The following is a 23,052-nucleotide window of genomic DNA, read 5'->3' on the forward strand; positions in this document are numbered from 1 at the left end:
AATCCTAGGTAGGAGGAGAGGGGGCGACAGACTGGGAGGTGCCGGTAAGCATCTGCCAGGTCTATTGAGACTGTGTACGCCCCTTTGGGTAACAGGGTCCTCATGTGTTGAAGGGTTAACATCCTTAACTTGCTGTTTTCGATGAACGTGATGAGGGGCGAAAAGTTCAGAATGACTCTGAGTTTGTCCGAGTCCTTCTTGGGAACACAAAAGAGCCTTCCCTGGAATTTGATGGACTTTGCTTTCCTTATAACCTTTTTGCTCAAGAGTTCTAAGGTATATTCTTCCAGGATGGGGGTGGAGTGTTGGAAGAATTGAGGAAATGATGGTGGAGACTTGTTCCATTTCCCTCCTAGTCCATTCTTGATTAGGCTGTGGGCCCAAGGATCGAAGGTCCACCGATCCTGAAAGAGTTGGAGCCTCCCTCCTACCTGAAGCATCTCATTGCTTAGGTTGTCCGGAGGATTTGCCACCGTGACCGCGTCCTCCCTTTCCTCGGGAGGGATGTCTTGAGGAGCCCCGTCGGGAGCCTCTTCCTATCGGACGAAAGGTAGTGGTTTGCCTCTCAAACCCTGGGTTGAACGCTGGTGACTGGGCAACCAGCTGTTGAGGTACCACTTGGAATGTCATTTGTGGTTGAGCAACCACTTGGGGCATTGCGGTCATGGTGACTGTAGGATGTTGCCGGGCAGGCCGAGATGGTAGTCTTGGCTTCTTCGACTTCCACTTAGATGGACCGCATCCGGGGAAGACTTCCGCTTTGAAGAGATGCCCCACTTTTGGAGAAGGTTTCTATTCTCCGTGGCGGCTTTCTATACAACCTCTTTGACCGCTTCACTTGGGAAGAGGTCTTTACCCCAGATGTTAGAAGAAATCACCCTCCTAGTTTCGTGTTTCACTGACGCCGCAGCAAACACAAACTCTCTACAGGCTCTCCTAGCCTTCATGAAGCCGTACAGGTCCTTCACTAAGGTGGCCATATGCATTTTGGCTAAGACCGTGAGCATGTCTGGGGTGCTTTTGTGGCCTGCACACATCTCGATGCAGTTCTGTAGGGATAGGGAGGCGGCAAGCCTCTCCTTCGTCTCTTGCTCGCTGCGCAAGAGAAAGTCTGACAGCTTAGGGAGATTCTCGCTGAACTGCCGTCCCGCGATATCTGCATCTAGCTTCCCTACTGAGAAGGTTAGGTGAACTTCCTTCCATTCCTTCTCATCCGTTGGCAGGGCTAATGACAGAGGCCTACACTCCTCTAGTGCAGGGCATGGTTTGCCTGCCTCCACTGCCTTGGCAACAGCCTAGAATGCCTTCGACGTAAAGGGGAAGGCTCTTGAAGCAGGAGCAAGAAAGGTAGGCTGTTTCTTGCTTAATGCGGACACTTTCAAGTCAGCATGACCCGCCTTTTTTAGGCTGCTCGACAAGAGAGCCTGTGCATTATCATGGTCGAAAACCATGACCTTCTTCCGTTCCGTCTCCTCCTTTGATGCTGGCTCATGCTTCAGTCGAATGGAGCAGTCAGGGTAAGCATTGAAGCTCGGCCAGAACTGGATATAGTCTAGGGGAACGGCTCCCATCTTCTCTGAGATGTAGAGTTTGCCGTTGGTAATCGGCATATACTCCGCGTACCTCCAGGGATTAGTCTCGGAGCAGGGTGGCAGGTCTTGAACTCTGGGTCACTTGAATGACCCTCGGGAGGCGGTGGTCCGTGCTTCACGGAGCTCTTTTTCGAGCTTCGCTTCCCTTGTTTCGCCTTGTTTGCGAATGTTCTCTATGAGCGTGGTGATATGAGCCAAAACTACTTGGCTTATGGTGTCCAATGGAGGGTTAGGAGTTGAAGACGTAGACGGTGTCAGCTCTAGTGCCGGCACAAATGGAGGGGACTCTCCCACTTCCGACAACTCAATCTCTTCTTCTCCTTCAGGAGGAAGAGTAGACTCCTCCTCAGGATCATCCTCAAGGAGATCCTTCTCAGTGTCCGTAGACACTTTAGACTTCCTTTCCTCCTGGTAGATGTCCATGCCTTGCATTACCTCACTGACGTCCGCCTCAACTGTAATCTGGACGCAGGGAGGTCCGGGTCATGTTTGGGGCACGACAGCTTCATTTCCAGCCTTAGGGAACAGCAAGCTACGCATCCTGTCATTGTGCAGGTACGGTCCCGGAGAGTTCTTGTAGAACCCTCGTACCCACTTGCGCAGCTTTTCTCCTGCTGCATCCCTCGACTCCGTTGACTTGGGGTCGTTAAAGCCTTCGACCACCAAGGCCGAGCAGACGCAGTCCTGGGGGTCCCAGTACCGCAGGGTGTCAGTGATGATGGCGCAGGCGGCACGAGTCCTGCACATGGTGTGACCACAAAAGTTCCTACTCTTGTGGTTACAGTAGATTACCTCACACTTCATTTTGGGCTCCTCCTGTAAAGAAAGGAAAAATAAATGAGTATGCAGTTGTTTATCACACTTGATAAACAGGTTAGGCTATTTGCAATGTATGGTAACTTAACCCCTATAGCTTAGGATAGCAAGCTAGAAAGGAAATAGAAAAGACACATACTTCTGTCTCCTATCCAGCCAATTGCTGTGACCTCCCCCAATATTAATGTAAGAATTTCCTTATTAAGGGAAACTCAATAGAGATGTGTTCTAACCTCTAGGGATTGAATAGTGTATACTAACACGAGCCTTTCCATAAAAGGTATTAATATTGAGGGGTAAGTTATAAACTGATGACTTTATCAGTGTATTGAAGGAATACTTCACTTCAATATAAAATTGGTCTCAATAATAGACTGTGAAAGGATACACAGGTTATGTTGGATATATGACAAACTTATAACAGAGTTTGTATTTTTCCTAACATACAAACCCAAATTCTTTACTATAGGAGACATTCTAGCTCAAGCTGTAAAATATGGCAGAAAAACCTTAACAAGGTCGTTAACGACCAGGCAGGTAATTACCCACCTGCTAGTGGTGGGGGACCGGTCGGTAGCTGCTGTTTACCTTCAATCAGATTCTAGCTAGGACTATCCTAGGGGGTGGTGATGAAGGGAAGATTTGTGTAAAGAATTTGGGTTTGTATGTTAGGAAAAATACAAACTCTGTTATAAGTTTGTCATTTGTTCTTACACTTGATACAAATCCTCATTCTTTACTATAGGAGACTTAGTCTTGAGGCCAAGGTGGCCAAGGAGTTCCCTATTCCTAGGGAAGATAGTCCTCAGACTAGATTCTTTTGAAGCAACCATCTTCTGTTAATCTTCTTTCTTTGTAGATCCCCATAATCTCAGCACCACTGAAGGTTTGTAGAGGAAACAAATGTTTCAGGATGAAGTGGGTCAGGAACATTCGACTCGGACCCCTTCAAACTTAGGATTCCCCTGACCTTGCAAAGGGGAAACCTCGTGACCACGAGTATAACTTATACCCTCTGAGAGGAATCAGATGAGTATCATACCTTATTTCCATTGGCGAGTCCAGCTGAAATCGGATACAGACTAGGATCCCCAGATGGGAGGGAGAAGGAGACGAAGAAGATAGATGGATGTCCTTCTTAACCTAGTATAACCCAGTATCCTCAGCCAATGGTTACTGTCCCCTGAAAGGGCGTAAGGTAGCTACAGCACCCGTTGACCTGTCACAATAGGTCCTATAGAAAGGGTGTCTAGAGACCTATGTGTCACGTCGCTCAAATAGTGAGCAGTGAATGTAGATTGGCATTTCCAGACCCCAGCACTTAAGACTTGGGAGACAGAAATTTCTCTTAAACGCCAGTGAGGCAGCCACTCCCCTAACTTGATGGGCTCTGGGTTGTACTGCCTCTGGGTCTCCGTGAAAAGACCTCGCAATAACTTTCTTGAGCCAGAAAGGGATGGTGTTGCGAAAGGTTCTCTTCTTTACCTTGTTGGTACTGTACTAAGGAAGGGATGACGGAGACGTGGTCTGAAAGGTCTGGTGCGCTTCAGATATTTCTTTAGTGCCCTGACTGGGCATAGTAACAACTGGTCTGTATCCTGTGTTACCTTATTGAGGATGGAAAACTGAAATTCTCGAAATCTCTCATCGGTAGATGAAGGATTATGAGTCTAGCAACCATGTCCGGTACGAAGTTGTGAGGTGGCAGGTCTTGAACTCTGGGTCACTTGAATGACCCTCGGGAGGCGGTGGTCCGTGCTTCACGGAGCTCTTTTTCGAGCTTCGCTTCCCTTGCTTCGCCTTGTTTGCGAATGTTCTCTATGAGCGTGGTGATATGAGCCAAAACTACTTGGCTTATGGTGTCCAATGGAGGGTTAGGCCCTCCCTTAGAATGGGTGACGACATAAGACAGACCATGTAGCTCGCTGACCCTTTTAGCCGAGGACAGAGGTACGAGGAAGACAGTCTTAAGGTTCAGAAAGTAGCCTGAGGCCCTTAAGGGCTCATAGGGCAGACCCTTCAGGGACTGTAAGACACGTCTCATGATGATGGTCTAATCTCAACTGGGGGTCAAGATCACTCAAAACCCCGAATCAACCAAGGTGATGTCTTCTGAAGCAGAGAGGTCAACCCCTTCTCAGTCTACAGATGAGCCTCAAGGCTGAGCGATAGCCCTTAATCGCCGAGACTGAGAGGAGCTTTTCCTCACTGAGGTACAAAAGGAAGTCTCGGAACTACTGATCCTTCCTTTTGAGAGCCCAATTGCTCCACATAGCCGCTGTTGTAGCAGTTAAGAAGTCCATTGTCTTGGCCCTAGCAGTTAGGACTTCCTGTAGGGACTGCCTGGAGTCTTGGTTTGACAAGTCCTCATGGCTCACAAGGTAGCCGACTGTATCAGACCACGTGTCAAGCCAGAAGGGACATTGAAGTCGTTTCCATTGCCGAGGCTTCTGTGACTGAGAAGAGCCTGGAAGAGTAGAGTGTCTCTTCGAGGATTAGCCCGGTGTGAGCCTCGCCGTTAAGGGATCCAAGATCAGAGGAGAAGGGTTGATGTCTCTGATCTCGGGGAACAGACCAGGTTTAAAGGTTTAAAGGTCGCTCAAGAATGGCAGAGGCAAGGGACAGTGACATTGCACAAGCAGTTAGGACAATGCCCTAGAGACTGACCATATATGGTCAACGACCAATCCTCCTCTCCATTCCAGTTAGGACCAGGGAAGGCCAGGCAGTGGCTGCTGATGACTCAGCAGATAGATCTATAGGCTCCCCAAAACCCCCCCCAACCTTAGCTCACAAGGATGGTAAGGTTGCAGGCACTAATGGCACTAACGAGTCTGAGTGGGACTCGAACCCCAGACTGTCAAACACCAGTCAGAGACGTTACCAATCAGGCCACAGCCAGAAGATCAATTCTGGTCTTATGGTTTGGGGTGGACGACATAGCCTGTCTAAGGCTGGAGCGTCAAGAGGTCAAGGAGACAGATGCAAATCGCTGAGGCATGAGATATTACACATAGTTCTTAGAGTCCTTAAATAGGAGAATTCTAAGTCCCTCGACGGCAGCTCTTCCGAGGAATCCTCAGGCTGCGCTAATTCCTCATGTGTTATTAAAGGTAAAAGTGGAGACGCAAGTAGCAGACAAACCTTATCGAAAGAGGAAGAACGGTAGAAGTCGGAGTGTCTGGAGGTAATGGCAAAGACTCTGTCATAAGAATAAAACTCTTGATGACGATGGTTGCGCGTATAGTGCTAATTGTTATGAGAGCCCGACGACTCAGCGTAACTAAAACTCGAAGGTTCCAAGTCGTGTGAACTCGAAAGTCCAGCGCGACAGAGGCCCGATGGACTCCTGAGGTCATGAGAACCCGTAGGATCAACATGACGAGAGTTCAAAGGCTCCTGCCAAAAGGGTGATCGTCACGAGACCCCAAGGAGTCAACGTGAGGAGAACCAGTAGGTTCAAAAAGACGTCTCCTTACAGCACGAGGGGGAGAACGTCAGGGATGAAGATAACTCCTCCGCAGGGTAGATTTGTTCTCCCGAAGGAGAACGTCGCTTAAGACAAGGTTCTCGCTCCGCCCCTGGAGGAGAACCAAAAGCGTAAGGGGTAGGAGCGTGGATCAGCAAATTCCTACAAGTTTTCTCTCGTGAATGTTAGGAAGGTTCTCCCAAAGAAGATCGCCTAAAACAAGCTTTCTCCCTGCTCTATGGGGAAAAGCGTAGGCATACTAGCCTCTCTCTCGCAAACGAGGGAGAAGTCCTCCCAAAGGAGGATATTGCCTAAGGCAAGATTTCTCCCCGCTCCATGGGAAAAAGTGTAAGCGTAATAATTTCTCTATCACAAACAAGGGAGAGGTCCTCCCGAAGGAGGACATCGCCTAAGACAAGCTTTCTCCCAGTTCTATGGGAAAAAAGCATAGGCGTAATAATCTCTCTCTCGCAAACGAGAGAGAAGTTCCCCCGAAGGAGGACATCGCCTAAGACAAGTTTTCTCCCAGTTCTATGGGAAAAACGTAGGCGTAATAATCTCTCTCTCGTGAATGAGAAAGAAGTCCTCCTGAAGGAGGACATTGCTTAAGACAAGCTTTCTCCCAGTTCTATTGGAAAAAAGCATAGGCGTAATAATCTCTCTAGCGAACGAGAGGGAAGTTCTCCCGAAGGAGGACATCGCCTAGGGCAAGTTTTCTCCCAGTTTTATGGAAAAAACGTAGGCGTAATAATCTCCTTCTCGTGAACGAGAGAGAAGTCCTCCCGATGGAGGATGACTGAGACAAGCTTTCTCCCAGCTCTTATGGGAAAAAAGTGTAGGCGTAATAATCTCTCTCGCGAACGAGGGAGAAGTTCCCCCCGATGGAGGAACAAGCCTTAGACTTGCTTTTTCCCCAGCTCAAGGGGAGAAAGCACAGTCTTCGGGGACGAGATAGCAGAGGTAAAACTCATCGAGCTGTTCGCAACTCTTCACGAAGGAGGGAAGGTTGCTGAATGGCTGAAGTGGGGAAGCTTTCCCTCGGAAGGGGGGTGGTTCTCTCATGCAGACCAATTCCGAGGAAGGTTATCACTCCCTCGTAAGGGGAGATTTTCTAACCCCTGGAGGCGAACCTCCTGGCAGCAATCTATGTTTCTCAACAAGTTGATCAAGTTGCAGGCTGACGAGTGCTACCTCATAACATGGGCAGCTCATGAGCTGCCACATGAAGCGCAGGATAATGAACAGAGCGGCCAAAGCCCTCGGCATTGCGTTCTACGTCGCTGCTAACTGGGTGTTTTCCTTTAGCCTCTCTAACATGTTTCCCCTTTCCCTCCTGCTCTCAACCGAAGAGAAGAAGGGCCGAGCCCCTGCATCTTCTTCCGAGGTTTCTGAGAGACTCGTAATCTTTAACTCATTAGGGAGCAAAGGAACTGGGGAGGTTGTCCTGTCTGAAACACGAGAGCGAGGGATTGACCCCGCGAGTGTATGACTGGAGATTTGCGTGTGTAGTGCTAATTGCGTGCGAACACCTTGCGTGACGGGAGTCTGAAGACTCTGCCCTAAGAGTAAAACTCTTGATGGTCATGGGCGCAGTGTTGGTTGAGCATACGCGAACACTCTGCGCGACATAAGTCCGAAGACTCTCTGTCATAAGAGTAAAACTCTTGGTGACTTGTTTCACGAGAACCAGAAGGTTCAGCGTGATCGTGTATGCCCCTAGAGGTTGTGTTGCGAGAACCTGAAGGGCCAGAGCAACGGGAAACAGAAGTTTCCCTTGTCACGAGACACCTAAGTGTCAACGAGACTAAATGCACGAGACCCCGAGGTTTCAGCAACTTGAATTGCGAGAAAACGAAGGGATAGCGCACCGGGAAACCGAAGTTTCCTTGTCACGAGACCCCAAAGGGTCAGAGATGGAGAATTCGAAAGCGAGAGCAATCTTCTCTGAAGATAAGGAGTGAAGCAAGGAGAAGCACTCTATCTGACTTTTCCAGAGCGAACGGAGACCCTCAAACTATTATGCGAAGAAGAGGGTTCGAGGTCAGGACGTGCTTTGCCCTTGGCCGCGCTCCTGGCTTCTTAGATGATCCCTCGCAAGAGAAAGAAGACAGCGAGGCAGAACAACGATGAGAAGGAGCGTTCTTCTTACGTTTGTGGAAAGAGCGCATATAGTCTCGAGGCGAGACGTGTCAGCGAGAGACAGAAGGCGAGAAAGAGCGAGAACGATGATGTCTCTTCCTATATCGCCTGTCTCTTCAGCGTGAACATCTAGGTGAAGGCGTAAACGGGCGCGCGGGAGAGTGTTCTCGCACGTCTGTGCCAGCCGTAGGGGGCGTGAGCGCAGGAGAAAGTTCCCTAGTGCGCGGGCGCACAGTGGATTCATACAAGGCGCACGCGAGAATGTTGGCGCGCATCCCTAGGAGAGGATTCACGAACGTGCGCGCATATCCTTGCGGATGCCTGCGGGAGAAGGCTGGTGCGTTGGTACAGGTTGGCGTGGGAGGAGAAGGCCACATGGCTGATGGCGGGCAGGAGAATGTTGGCGCGCGGGAGCACGTAGGAGAGCACCATTGTGCAGGAGATTAGTGGCGCGCACGTAGTTTGCACGCAGGTAAGCGCTGGCGCGCAGGTGAGCGCATGGCGCATGATGGAGCTATGCTCTTGTTGGAGTGTATGCGCATGTTGGCGCGTACGCTCTTGATGCCCTATGTTAGGGTAAGGAGGAAGCACTCTTCTTAAGTTTATGACGAGAGCGGTTATAGTCTTGCGGCGAGACATCTCGTGAAGAGATAGAAGGTGAGGAAGAGCGAGAACGATTATGTCTCTTCCTATGTCGCCTGCGTCTCCGGCGAGAACGTCTGAGCAAAGGAATGCGAGCTCTCCTTTTCCTCTTCTCTCTCTCCCTCTTAGCCTCCGAAGAGGGCGAGGACAATGAAGTGGAAGTGGAGGAGGAGGAGGAGGAGGAGGAGGAGGAGGAGGAGGAGGTACTGCGATGTCCACTTCTACATACTTGGCAGGGGGACCCTCAGAACACCTATGACCTCTGTAGCCAGGGCATAGGGAAAGAGGATCCACCTCCAGCGGCCACATAAAGGCGCCAAGAACACTTCCTCATAATAGAGGACATCACATCTAATAAAGAAAAAGAAAAAGGATTAACCAAAAAACCAAAAAAGAAAGGCTAGTCTGTCAGGCAAATAAAGCAGGAGCAGTGGTGTTACCACTGCGATAGCTAGAATTCGATTGAAGGTAAACAGCAGCTACCGACCAGCGGTCCCCCAACACTAACAGGTGGTTAATTAACTGCCCGGTCATTAATGACCTTGTTAAGGTTTTTCTGCCGTATTTTCCAGCTCGCGCTAGAGTGTCTCCTGTAGTAAAGAATGATGGTTTGTATCAAGTGTAGGAACAAATAAACTACTGTATAATATATACTATAGTTTCCTGTCTACAGTATATCTATACTGCAAATATACTGGCTACTGTATAATCATATACTGTAGTTCGGCCGGCATGTTGCCGGCTAGGCTAGCACCTGGCAGCACCGGTCCATGCCAGCTGGGTTACTGCCTGGCGGCACTAGCCGACAGATAGAGAGAAAGCATGGAGTGAGGGGCTGCCTTATTAATGTAGCTTTGTACAATAAATAAGGGTATAGGTATATTAATCCTACTGCCTTCCTCCAGAATGAGGGTTCAAATGGAAGGGGAGAATGAATCATTCAAGCTTCCACCCAGCCACAAAATCTGATGCCGGTCACTGCCGGTTTCAGGGATGTGGATGGCAGACCGAGGGAGGACTGAAGAACCCTCAAAGGCATAAGGGGTCTCCCACCGGCAGCCGTCATAGCCGGCACAACCTTTCCCGGAGCCTTGCGTCCAAAGTCGGATCGACTATCAAGCCACCTATGTAGGAGCCCGGCCGGCCCTACAATCTGCCCAGCAAGCGGGGAGAGTGTAGGCGACCGGCGACAGATATGCGATGGCTACGCTATCACTAAAGGACAGAAAGGGGCAGGGAAAGGGTCTTGTATGTTGTGTTAGGAGAAGGCGGCAGGCATGCCGCCATTTCCAAACAAGGGTGAAACTCTGTTTCACTATCGGCGGCATCCTAAGCGGCAGAAGAATATCCATTCCTCAGCCTAGGGTCTGCCGAAACAAGACTCATTTTCTAGCCCGCAGGGGTGAAGGTGGCGGCATTATACTACCACTTCAAGTGTGGTCTAGGGAGGCTAAGCCTCCTATGCCGGCAACTGTAAGCCGGCAGGGGAGTGACTACTCACCCGGCAGCTAAGTCATTGGCATAAAGACTGAATACTCTGAGTTACTGTCAGAAACCCAAGCCGGGATACTGACCGGCAAGGGTGGGAGACAGGAAACACTAGCCTAGTCAAGCCGGAGTGTACTACTCTATGGCAAGACCAAGATAGGGTTGTTGCTAATAGAAGAACTCTGAGGGAAGGAGGGATTACCCTTAAATCTCCGCAGGAGACGAGTATCGAGTTATATAATTAACTCTAGGAGATAATCTATCTCCTTTTGAATTGATAAAACGGTACACGAGGGTAAACGGGGATAATGTATGAAAGTATACTAAAGAGCATAGGCTAGGTAGCCTAGCGCAAAGCGAGATCTCGGCTACCTATATCGCTGAGACTCTAGTGTATACGATCGACACATGTAGGAAGAGGAAATCTATATGCATAATCATATCTTCACTAGTATAATTTTGCCTAAATAGCTATAATTCATTAAAGCTAAATACCAGGAATGTCGTTCTGCTAACTAGATAAAGCATGCATGACGAACGACAGCGCCAAACATGGCGCCACCGGTGACCGGCCATGTTCCATAAAACACATTAAATTATACTAATTTCACTGTGAAGCAGGAGCTAAAAATTATACACTGTAAAGATTAAATACTCAACTTTCTAGAGGCAGAAGATGCTGGAGAATGCATAATAAATCCTCTCAAGAACGATCAAGAACGTTAGATAACAGGGAAAACCACCGTGCGAAATCGCTACCGAAAAAGGAATGAGCGCCATCTTGGAGCCTTGTAATAGTACGGGAGGAAGGGTAACCTTGATAACGGCTCCCCTTCAGTTTCGCCACTCTTCCCCCTCGAAGCGTAAACGGTATTTGGGGTGAAGATTGCCATGTGTCGTATTAAGATATACGTCCCCTGATATTATGTGATATCCTTAAGACAAATTTTAAGGATACTCGCGCCAGGAGTTAGAATTCTGGAGACCTATGGTCAATTCTCTGGGAGTATCACTGAGAACACAGCCTGATGGCTGGAGAGTCTCTCTAGGAAGATCCCCTTAGTCAGCTCCTCCAGAGAATGGTGGAGTGGAAGAGCTAGTCGAGGCTTATCCAAGACCTCGTTATACCTCCTTTGCGAAATGAGAGGTAGGAGGAACTTGGCGGAAGAGCCCGAACGAAGGGAGGAGGAGAACTCAGAGAGCTGGGCAGTGATCTTAGTCCGGTCACTCTTTCTCCCCTGAGACCAGGGCAAGGCTGCACTGGACATCTTGCGCTTTTGAGTGCCGAAGGCACGGTACAAGACTGTGTCTTTGCATTCCTGGGGGGATATTTTTGGGTTGGAAAGCCCATTGAGAACCCTCAGAGTCAGAGCACGCCAGAAGGCGTGTTGTGACTCCTTCTGTTCCCTGTCTGAAGTGGGACTGGCAGCGATGTCTCCCTTATCCATCCCCGAGAGGGCGTCTCGGGGTGGGTCGTGATTGTCTCTAGGGTGGCTAACTGTCCTGACACCCTCGGCAGGTCTGGCGGTCCTCGAAGATGACTTAGGCATCGTTTTGGAGTCTATCGACATCTTGCGAGGAAGAAGGTATGCTTCCAGCATGGAAGGCCTGGATGGTCTGGAGTTCCTGGTCGCTTCCGGAGACGTGACGGTCTCGCCCTGAGGGGAGTCTTCCTCCAAAGATGGCAGGGAGGGGACTAGGACAGGTTCCTTGCAAGATTCCCTTTCAGTGGTGGTGGTGAGCCAGGAGAGCGGGTGAAAGGAGAACCGGGGATGTTCGACCTTGTTTTCGATAGCCTAACAGGAGTCACTCCTCTTTTCCTCTTCAGGGAAGAGACAACCAAGGTCCTTTGCTGTGCATCTGCTGGAACCGATGACTGTTGGAGGTTGTCAGAGTCTTCCGAGATGCAGGATGAAAGGGTAGGCCTGAAAGCTTGCACTACTGCCCTGACTATGGCTCCAAACAAGGGCTGCTTGCTGATGCTGGTGTTGTCTGACAGATCCCCCAAAGGGAAGACAATCGAAGGTTCCCTTTGAGGAGTCTTCTCTGAAATCGCTGGAAAACGTGGGTCCACCTTAGGCGCTGGTAGTTTCGGGATTTTGAAATCCCTGGAGGTGCCGTTTCCCTCTTTCCCCGGCGGTCGCGCTGTTATGCGTTTGCCGGGAGGGGAAAGGGGCGATGGTGACCCTGTGAACTGGGACTCTGCCTTTCCTCGGAGAGAAGACCGATGGTCTGGAAGGCGATAACATGATATTTTCATTAAAAAATAAATTTTTGAATATACTTACCCGGTGAATATATAAATAGCTGACGTCTCCGACGGTCGACAGATTCCAAAAACTCGCGAGCGATCGCCATGAAGGCTGCCGGGTGTGCCCACCAGCGCCGACTATCGGCCAGATACCGCATATACTTCTCAACCAAACCAGTTCTTCTCAGTCCGTAGGGTCTCTATCGGGGAGGAAGGGAGGGCCTATAATATTATATATTCACCGGGTAAGTATATTCAAAAATTTATTTTATAATGAAAATATCATTTTTAAATATTAAACTTAGCCGGTGAATATATAAATAGCTGATTCACACCCATGTTGGTGGGTAGAGACCAGTATTAAAACAATAAAGGCGTATATGCTCAAGAGTTTTTGACAACTATTCAAAAAACAAACTTAGGTATAGGTACCTAGTAAGGAAGCTGACTCTGATAATTACTCTGCCTCATTAGTCCGCTATCCTCACGAAGCCCAGCGATCCTCTTAGGATGCTGAAAGACTCCCAGGAGCTGCTATATCCAGGGTGAACACCCCTATAACAGGACCTCATCAATATATACCCTTAATCTGGGCGCTCTCAAGAAACAATATTTTGACCACCCGCCAAATCAAAAAGATTGCGAAAGACTTCTTAGTCTCCCGTACAACCCAAAATAAGATTAAAAATTTCAAGAGTAGATTAAAAGGATATTGGGATTAAGGGAATGTAGTGGTAGAGCCTTCACCCACTACTGCACTCGCTGCTACGAATGGTCCCAGTGTGTAGCAGTCCTCATAAAGAGTCTGGACATCTTTCAAGTAATACGAAGCGAATACCGACTTGCTTCTCCAAAAGGTCGCGTCCATAATACTTTTAATGGATCTATTTTGCTTAAACGCTACTGAAGTTGCTATCGCTCTAACTTCATGAGCCTTGACTTTAAGTAAATTACGATCCTTCTCACTTAAATGAGAGTGTGCCTCCCGAACCAAAAGTCTAATAAAATAAGACCACGCATTCTTAGACATGGGCAAAGAGGGCTTTTTAACGGAGCACCATAAAGCCTCTGAACAACCTCGTAGCGGTTTAGTTCTGGATAAATAAAATTTAAGAGCTCTAACGGGGCACAGCACTCTTTCAACTTCATTCCCCACAATCTCAGAAAGACTGGGGATTTCAAATGATTTAGGCCAAGAACGAGACGGAAGTTCATTCTTGGCCAAAAAAACCAAGTTGAAGAGCACATACTGCTTTATTAGTGGAGAAGCCGATGTTCTTGCTAAAAGCATGTATCTCACTAACCCTTTTAGCCGAAGCCAAGCTCACCAAAAAAAGTGTCTTGAGGGTAAGATCCTTCAGGGAGGCTGAAATTAATGGTTCAAACCTGTCTGACATAAGGAACTGTAGGACCACGTCCAAGTTCCAAGCAGGAGTTGAAATATGACGCTCCTTGGAAGTCTCGAAAGACTTAAGCAGGTCTTGGAGATCTTTGTTATTAGAAAGATCCAAACCCCTATGCCTGAAAACAGAAGCTAACATGCTTCTGTAGCCTTTAATGGTGGATGCAGAGAGGGAGCGACCGTTTCTCAGATAAAGCAGAAAATCCGCAATCTGCGCTACAGAGGCACTGGAAGAGGAAATAGAGGAGGACTTACACCAGTCTCTAAATACCTCCCATTTCGACTGATAGATCCTGATGGTAGAGGATCTTCTAGCCCTCGCGATCGCTCTAGCTGCCTCCTTCGAAAACCCTCGAGCTCAAGAGAGTCTTTCGATAGTCTGAAGGCAGTTAGACGAAGCGTGGGGAGGCTTTGATAAAATCTCTTTACGTGAGGCTGTCGCAAGAGATCCATCCGCAACGGCAGACTTCTTGGAACGTCTACCAGCCATAGAAGTACCTCTGTGAACCACTCTCTCGCGTGCCAGAGGGGAGCAACCAACGTCAACCTGGTCCCTTCGTGAGAGGTGAACTTCTGCAGCACCTTGTTTAGGATCTTGAAAGGTGGAAAGGCATAAACGTCCAGGTGAGACCAGTCCAGCAGGAAAGCGTCTATGTGGGCTGCCTCTGGATCTGGAACTGGAAAGCAGTAAGTCGAGAGCCTCTTTGTCAGTGAAGTCGCAAAAAGATCTATGGTGGGTTGACCCCATGTCATCCATAGCTTCTCGCACACAGTCTTGTGCAATGTCCACTCCGTGGAGATGACTTGTCCTCTTCTGCTGAGGCAGTCCGCCAAGACATTCATTTCTCCTTGCACAAATCTCGTCAAAAGAGAGATGTTACTTGCCTTAAATGGAGTTCCTTCTGATCCGTGGATCAAAGATCCGAGCATTCCAGACTGTCCAGTGGAGCTCCCTAACCCAAATCCGATGCATCTGAATACAACACATGGATTGGGTTCTTGATCGCAAGAGAAAGATCTTCTCGAAGTCTGATGTTGCTGTCCCACCAAGTCAGACATGTCTAGACTGAGTTGGAGATTGGGAAAGAGATACTCTCTAAGCCCTTCTCCTTGTTCCAATGGTTTAGGTGAAATTGGAGAGGGCAAAGGTTGAGTCTCCCCAGAGAGATAAACTACTCCAGCAATGAAAGAGTTCCCACGAGGCTCGTTCAAACTCTTACAGAGCAACTGTTTTTCTCTTGCAAGTGACGGACTTTTAACAGAGCTTGTTCCATTCTTGTGGGAGACGAAAAGGCCCGAAAAATTCGACACTGTATCTCCATTCCCAAATAAAGAATAGTCTGGGATGGAGTACTGTAAGTTACGACTTCTCTACGTTCATTATGAGACCTAGCTCCTTGGTTAGGTCTAATGTCCATTAGAGGCTCTCCAGACAGCGATTTAATGACGACGCCCTGATTAGCAAGTCGTCAAAATAAAGGGAGGCTCTGAATCCTCAAAAAATGTAGAAAGCTTGCTACATTTTGCAAGAGCCTTGTAAAAACAAGAGGAGTAGGAATGAGGCCGAGGCACAGTGCTCGAAATTGGTACACTACTTTCCCGTCCACAAACCTCAGATGTTGTTGAAAGTTTGGATGAATCGGGATGTGGAAGTATGCATCCTGAAGGTCGAGAGAGACCATCCAGTCGCCTTCCCTTACTGCTGCCAAGACAGATTTGGTAGTCTTCATCGTGAACTTTGTCTTGACAAAGAACACATTGAGCGCACTTACATCTTAAGTACTCCTGCAGTGAACGTGGCTGCCAGATCACTGGAGCCATCCCTGATAGCCTTGTTCATGCATGACATAATTGTACAGCAATACATTGACAGCTGGAGAGACCTTCTTACTTAAGGCTCCCAGGGACCAATCCAACAAATAAAGGGATTTTGACGTAAGAAAAATCTATTTCTGGGCGAAGGACCTGTGCCGCCCAGTGAATAAGCTCCATTTAGCACTTATTCTTAGGTAATTTACTGCTAAATATACCAGAGAAAAAATGTAAAGGAGTGCTAGGTTAACTAGCTCGCTCACCTATTGGTGTCGGTATAAAATTGGGCGTATAATCCAGAGGTCCCGCACTATTTAGATTCATCCACGACAGAAACCCCAATAGAGGAGAGCCGTTCAACCTCACTCGGTACTACTAACAATGCATCCGCTCAGAACCCAACTCCTTAGCACCCAAAGTTTGGGGACTCCAAGGGAGAGGAGCTGGGAGGGTTCACTGGGCGGCACAGGTCCTTCGCCCAGAAATAGATTTTTCCTACGTCAAAATCCCTTTTCTGGGCTCGAACCTGTGCCGCCCAGTGAATCTATACAAGAGAAATGTCACCAAACTTGCAAAATAAAGGAAAAAACATAAGCGTAAGGGAAATACAGGATGCTTTTAATCAGAGATGAGTACCAAAAAACAATTATAAGGGTATCTTAAATATGAACATAAATCCAATAAGGTAGGTATAATAATGCCGTGAGTGATAATATATACAGATACTCAGGAGTATAAAAATTTACAAATATAATAACAGTATTCAGGAGCGAGACCAACGAATACAATAGGGTATAAATGAGGCAGGTAAGAGGGAGAGATAAAGAGACAAGGCATTAGCCTGTGAGTTACCTGGGAGTAACTACGCTCCCTGCGGCTACTGTAAAAAATTTTAGGGCTTCCAAATGTTTAAGGTAGTGTTTCTTGAACACTGACGGTGATTTCCACCCTGTATACCTGGAAAGGTCTGTAAAATTCATGTGGTGAAAAAAGTTCACCGAGGTAGCAACCGCCCTGATATCATGTGCAAGAGGAAAAGAGTCAGGGTTAGCTTGTTTAATAAAATACAAAATTTGTTGCCTGATCCCTTTAATAGTAATGGTACCGCCTTGTTCTCTAACGAATAGAGGCCCCGAGGAGTTAGAGGAGGTCCGGGATAAATAAGACCTAAGAGTAGTAACAGGGCACAGAGACGGATCTTGCGTGAGGGGAACAATTTTCCAGGAGGACCATCTGTTCTGAGGGTCTTCGTTCTTAGCCAAAAAGAATTTGTTAGGAGAAAGAAGGACCTCTCCCGAAGGCAGGAAGTCAATATGACCCGGGTCTCTCGACAAGGCTGCCAATTCAGAAATTCTTGCCCCGGAAGCCAAGCTCACCAGGAAAAGTGTTTTCCTGAGAAGGGGAATGTAATCACAAGAACTGTTAATGGTATCAGAAGCCAATTTGAGTACGTCATTAAGGAACCAGGTCACCGGGGTAGGACGAGTAACCGGTTTCAGTCTGGCACAAGCTTTCGGAATTGAAGCTAACAAAGAGTCGGTTAAGTCTATGTTAAAACCCACTAGGAAGATCTTTTTCAGAGCCGATTTAATAGTGGTGATAGTATTGGCTGCCAGACCTGATTCTAATAAAGATCTAAAGAAAGTGACTGTAAGGTTCAAGTTCATACAGTTCACGTCTGAGTCTATTAAAAATTTTGCCAACTTTTTAACTGCAGAGTCATACTGGCGGATGGTGGAATCCCGTTTATCCGATTCTAGGAACAAGGTGTTTTGAGGATCAATATTGGCACCATGCATAGCCGCAAACTTCATAAAGTCCATAAAGTTAGGGCGCTCTGAATGTTTGAGAAAGCGTACACAACGCGTGTTTGTACTATCTGAGACAGAACCGGATTGGGTATCGGGTGAGGGTATAGTCTCAACTCTCGCAGGAGAGGATACCAGTTGCTCTTGGGCCAGTTGGGTGCGACCAAGGCTACTTGTCCCTTGAAGGATCTCAGCTTGTCTAGAACTTTCAGCAAAAGATTCACCAGGGGAAAGAGATAAATCTTTTCCCAGGTGTCCCAATTCTGTGACATGGCGTCTGTGGCGTAAGCCTGAGGGTCTAGATTGGGAGCCACATATACTCTCAATTTGTGGTTGGATTCCGTGGCGAAGAGGTCCACTTGGAGACCGGGAACCTGAGAGAGAATCCACCGAAATGACTTTAGATCGAGTGACCATTCCGATTCTAGAGGGGAGGTCCGGGACAGGGCGTCTGCCACTACATTCCGGACTCCCGCCAGGTGGACAGCTGAAAGATGCCAACGGTTCAAGGCTGCTAGGGAGAATATGGCTACTAGAACATGGTTCAGAGGCCCTGACTTTGACCCGCCTCTGTTGAGGCAGCGGACCACCACTTCGCTGTCGAGGACCAGACGAAGGTGTTGTTTCTTGGGAAGAGCGAGACGTTTCAGGGTTAGAAGAACTGCCATGGCCTCCAGCACATTGATGTGAAATTGGCGGAACAAGGGAGACCAAAGACCTTGAACTTTCTTGAGCTGAGAATAGCCGCCCCAACCTGATAAGGATGCGTCCGTGTGAATGATTAATTTCGGAGGCGGAAATCGAAGGGGAACTGACTTTGACAGACTGTTTGCTCTTGTCCAAGGAAGAAGTCTTTCCCGTAGAATGGGAGGAAGGCGGACTTTCCTGTCCCGGAGCTTCCGGTTCGCCCTCGAACGCCAGACACGATTGATATCTTTCAATTTTGCCTTCAGAAGAAGATCCGTCACTGAGGCAAACTGAAGGGACCCCAGAATCCTCTCTTGGAGTCGTCTGGAACTTACTTTGTCTTTGAGAAAGCGTTTGGTGTTCCTTGCAATCTCTAACCTCTTGGGTTTGGGAAGACACAGAGTATGAGATATAAGATCCCATTGCAGGCCGAGCCATTGGAACTTCGATTTTGGAAGAAGACGGGACTTCTTGAAGTTGATCTGGAAGCCTAGAGATTTAAGATAATGGATGACTTTGTGAGTGGCTTTTAGGCAATTTTGGGAGGTGTCTGACCAAATGAGCCAGTCGTCCAGATAGGCTACTACTTGAATCCCTTGATTCCTGAGTTCCTGAACAGCGACTTCTGCTAACTTTGTGAAGATCCTTGGGGCGATGTTGAGCCCGAAAGGCATCACCTTGAAGGAGTAACTTTTGTCCCCTAAGCGAAAGCCTAGGTACGGACAGAAGTGTCTCGCTATCGGGACGTGATAATAGGCGTCTGTAAGATCGATAGAGGTGGTGACGGCCCCACGGGGAAGTAAGGTCCGCACCTGCGAGACGGTAAGCATTCGAAACTTGTCGCATTGAATGGACAAGTTGAGAAGGGATAGGTCTAGAATCACTCTTCTCTTGTCTGAATCCTTCTTCGGGACACTGAACAGCCGACCTTGAAACTTCAGGTGTTTCGTTTCTTGTATGGCGTTCTTTTGTAAAAGATCCTGGACAAATTCGACCAGGTCCGGAGTGGAATGTTGACGAAATTTGTTCGGAGGAGGAGGTCCTTGAATCCAACTCCACCCCAGTCCCTTGGAGATGATACTGAATGCCCAGGGACTGAACCTCCATTTGTTGCGGAAGGCATAGAGCCTCCCCCCTACCTGCTGCACCTCAGTATTGGTTTGAGGAGTTGCCTCCACGTCCGCCTCGGAAGTTCTTTCCTCTGCGAAAGGCTCTTCCCCTGCCTTTGTTCTGGTTAGAACCACGGTGGTAGCCTCTACCTCTACCATAACTCTGGGAAGAGCTATGAGCCTCATACGACTGGTTAAAGGCAGGAGAAGTGGCGGAGGCACCACAAAGCTGGCTCTTAGGAAGCAGAACGGTGACATAGTCGTCCGAAGGAGCCTGGGAGGTGGAAGGCTGTGCCGGGGCAACAGGAGATGGGGGAAGAGGCAGCCAGAAAATGGACGAACCACTCTGCTGTTGCCTGAACTGGGTGGAGGTATATGGACGGAGCTTCTTCCTACCCCGGGCTTGGTAATTTGCAGGGTCATATTTACGTTTAGGAGTCAAACCCCAACGGGCTTTAAGGCTCTGGTTGACTCTAGTGGCCTCCGCCAAGACTTCCTCTACAAGGTCCTCAGGGAAGAGGTTTGAACCCCAACAGGAGGACCGGATAAGCTTATTAGGTTCATGCCTAATAGTCGCTTCTGCCAGGACATGTTTGCGACACCTGCGTTTAGCAGTAGCAAAGTCATACAGGTCATAGTATAATGACTGCAACGTAGCCTTGTTGAGAGACTTAAAAATACTCTCGGTATCGTAAGTCAAGGCTATCGACTCCGTGGAAGTGGCCAAGTTCAGAGTACGGCCAACGCGTAGGCGGGAATCATACTCCTGTTTAATGAGGGATTCCGGGAGACGGGGAAGCCGCTCACTAAACATTACTGAAGCACAGTCTGCTGCTAGCTTTCCAGAGGTAAAAGTGGTATGGACGTTGTCCCAACACTCAATGCCTGAAGGAAGAAGGAGGGAGATTGGATCCACCTCTCGGATGGGAGGCAAGGGCTTCTCCTCCAGAGCATATTGGAAGGCAAGCTCTGCTACCTTATTGACACATGGAGTCACAGTGTTTTTGTCCATTAAGAACATTGTGAAGGAGCTCTTATAAGGCGTCAACATAGTGTTGGTGCAGCCGATGTCATTCAGGAATCTGGCCCACACAGATTGGGCTTGCTCTTTTGGGAAGATGACTGTCTCCTTGGGGACCTTGTCTAACCGAACCAAAGCTTCCTCGGTAAGCCTGGCATAACCATGAAATGGAAATGCCAGACCAGGAGGAAAGAATTCAAAGTCCTCTAGGGGACGAGTGCCAAGACCCTCCAAAGTTAACATTCCGTCTGAGAACGGGGAATGAAGAGCCATACGCCAAGGGTTATTTTTGGCAAACGGCGGGAGCTTAGAGGCATCCGGGATGAGAGAGCTTTGGACTCGCTCCGGAGCACCTTGCTCTAATGCCCCAAGTCTCTGACCGATGTTAGAGAACATCGTGTCCATCTTAGACTGCATCTCTGATACCAACTTAGCCTGCATCTCCGACACGATGCGAAGCATGGCTGATTCGGAAAGGCCCGGGCTAGCAGCAGGTGTGGCGGAATGAACTCCCGGGTCGCGAGACTTAGAGGAGGAGCCAGAAGCCTTAGATGACAGGTTTGTATTCTGTTTAGAACCATGAGAAGCCTTATGAGGCTTACGAGCTTTAGGTAAGGTTCTAGACTTATTCTTGGGGGGAACCGAGTGTGATCGTTGGGACGAATCACGGTCCCCAGAAACACCATGAAAGGAAGAGCGATCAGATGAAGAAGAAAGAGAGGGGCTGAGGATAGGAATCTCAGCGCCGGAAACACCTGCCTCACTTACCACCCTACCTGTATCTGGATCATCCAATAACATGGGTTCCACGTCAAGGTTCATGGAGGCAACATTGTCTTCTAGATCTCCGGGGGCGTCCGACGGATCCTGCTCTGGATCAATGAACCCCGCTATGGTGGCATCAATGTGGGCAATGATGGGAGCTGCAACATGCCTAGCCACAGCGGCTGAAGACTTGGCGTTGGGGTAAATCAAGGAACAGTAGTCCTCGGAGAGGACGTACGGCCGCCTGGACTTCACGTTCCGGGAAAAACCACCAACCCACACTTTCAGCGTGGCCCGAGCCGCAGACTTTTGCGCCGGGGATGCCTGAAATAATAGTGGGAATTAAAAAGGGAAGGCTCCCAGTGGTCCTTCAAGACCATAGATATCTTACTAAATAGTGTATGTATGCCAAAAAAGGTAAGATAAATAAGAAGGCAACATAGCCAACGGGACTCACCGAGTCAGATCCAAGGGTGGTAACGAGGTCAAAACAGACCACACAGTTATCCGGGTGCCATACCACGACATCCTCCGGCTGCACTCCGCAGAGGGCGTGAGACCGACAGACAGTATGGCCGCAGGGCTGATGTAGAACAGCTGCACAGGCCGTCGTCTGACAATGCACCATCTATAAAATGTTATTTTTATTAGTAAAATAAATTTTTGAATATACTTACCCGATAATCATGTAGCTGTCAACTCCGTTGCCCGACAGAATTCTATGGAGGGATACGCCAGCTATCACAATACTAGAAGGGGGTGTACTTACCAGCGCCACCTGTGGCCAGGTACTCAAGTACTTCTTGTTGACACCTCCTCAATTATTCCTCGGTCCACTGGTTCTCTATGGGGAGGAAGGGAGGGTCGATTAAATCATGATTATCGGGTAAGTATATTCAAAAATTTATTTTACTAATAAAAATAACATTTTTCAATATTAAACTTACCCGATAATCATGTAGCTGATTCACACCCAGGGGGGTGGGTGAAAACCAGTGTACAAGATTAAAGGATAGCTAAGTATCCCGTATTTCATATAATCAGTTATCCACAATAACAATGAAATAATAAGTACCTGGTAAGGAAGTCGACTTGAACCGTTACTCTGCCTTTAATAAGATCGTCTTCCTTACTGAGCGCAGCGTTCCTCTTGGGAGGCTGAATCAACTCAAAGGTGCTAAAGTATACAGGGCTGCAACCCATACTAAAGGACCTCATCACAACCTTTAACCTCGGCGCTTCTCAAGAAAGAATTGACCACCCGCCAAATCAACAAGGATGTGGAAGGCTTCTTAGCCGACCGTACAACCCATAAAAAGTATTCAAGAGAAAGGTTAAAAGGTTATGGGATTATGGGAATGTAGTGGCTGAGCCCTCGCCTACTACTGCATTCGTTGCTAGGAATGGTCCCAGGGTGTAGCAGTACTCGTAAAGAGACTGGACATCTTTGAGATAGAATGATGCGAACACTGACTTGCTTCTCCAATAGGTTGCATCCATAACACTCTGCAGAGAATGGCTCTGTTTGAAGGCCACTGAAGTAGCCACAGCTCCCACTTCATGTGTCCTTACCTTCAGCAAAGCAAGGTCTTCTTCCTTCAGATGAGAATGTGTTTCTCTAATCAGAAGCCTGAATAGTAAGAAACTGAGTTCTTAGAACTTGGAAAAGAAGGTTTCTTGATAGCACACTATAAGGCTTCTGATTGTCCTTGTAAAGGTTAAGACCTTTTTAGATAGTACCTAAGAGCTCTAACTGGGCAAAGTACTCTCTTCAGACCATTCCCCACCAAGTTGGACAGGCTTGGGATCTCGAACGACTTAGGCCAAGGACGTGAAGGAAGCTCGTTTAGCAAAAACCGAGCTGCAAGGAACATGTAGCCGTTTCAGATGTGAAAACAATGATCCTGCTGAAGGCGTGGATCTCACTTACTCTTTTAGCTGTTGTCAAGCACACGAGGAAAAGAGTTTTTAATGTGAGGTCCTAAAAAGAGGCTGATTGGAGAGGTTCAAATCTTGATGACATAAGGAACCTTAGGACCACGTCTAGATTC

General features: G+C 48.2%; 1 protein-coding gene across 1 annotated transcript in view; it reads right to left on the reverse strand.

Annotated features, from left to right (window-relative positions):
- Positions 1 to 8,911: 8,911 nt before the first annotated feature.
- The window catches only part of LOC137614817 (uncharacterized), a 78,753-nt gene continuing 64,612 nt past the window's right edge, over positions 8,912 to 23,052 (reverse strand). The window contains exon 3 of the mRNA XM_068344480.1: positions 8,912 to 9,009. Coding sequence (XP_068200581.1) covers positions 8,912 to 9,009 — 98 coding nt within the window. The remainder of the gene's footprint in view (positions 9,010 to 23,052) is intronic.

The sequence above is a fragment of the Palaemon carinicauda genome, chromosome 21 (genome assembly GCF_036898095.1).
Source record: "Palaemon carinicauda isolate YSFRI2023 chromosome 21, ASM3689809v2, whole genome shotgun sequence".
Classification (NCBI taxonomy): domain Eukaryota; kingdom Metazoa; phylum Arthropoda; class Malacostraca; order Decapoda; family Palaemonidae; genus Palaemon; species Palaemon carinicauda.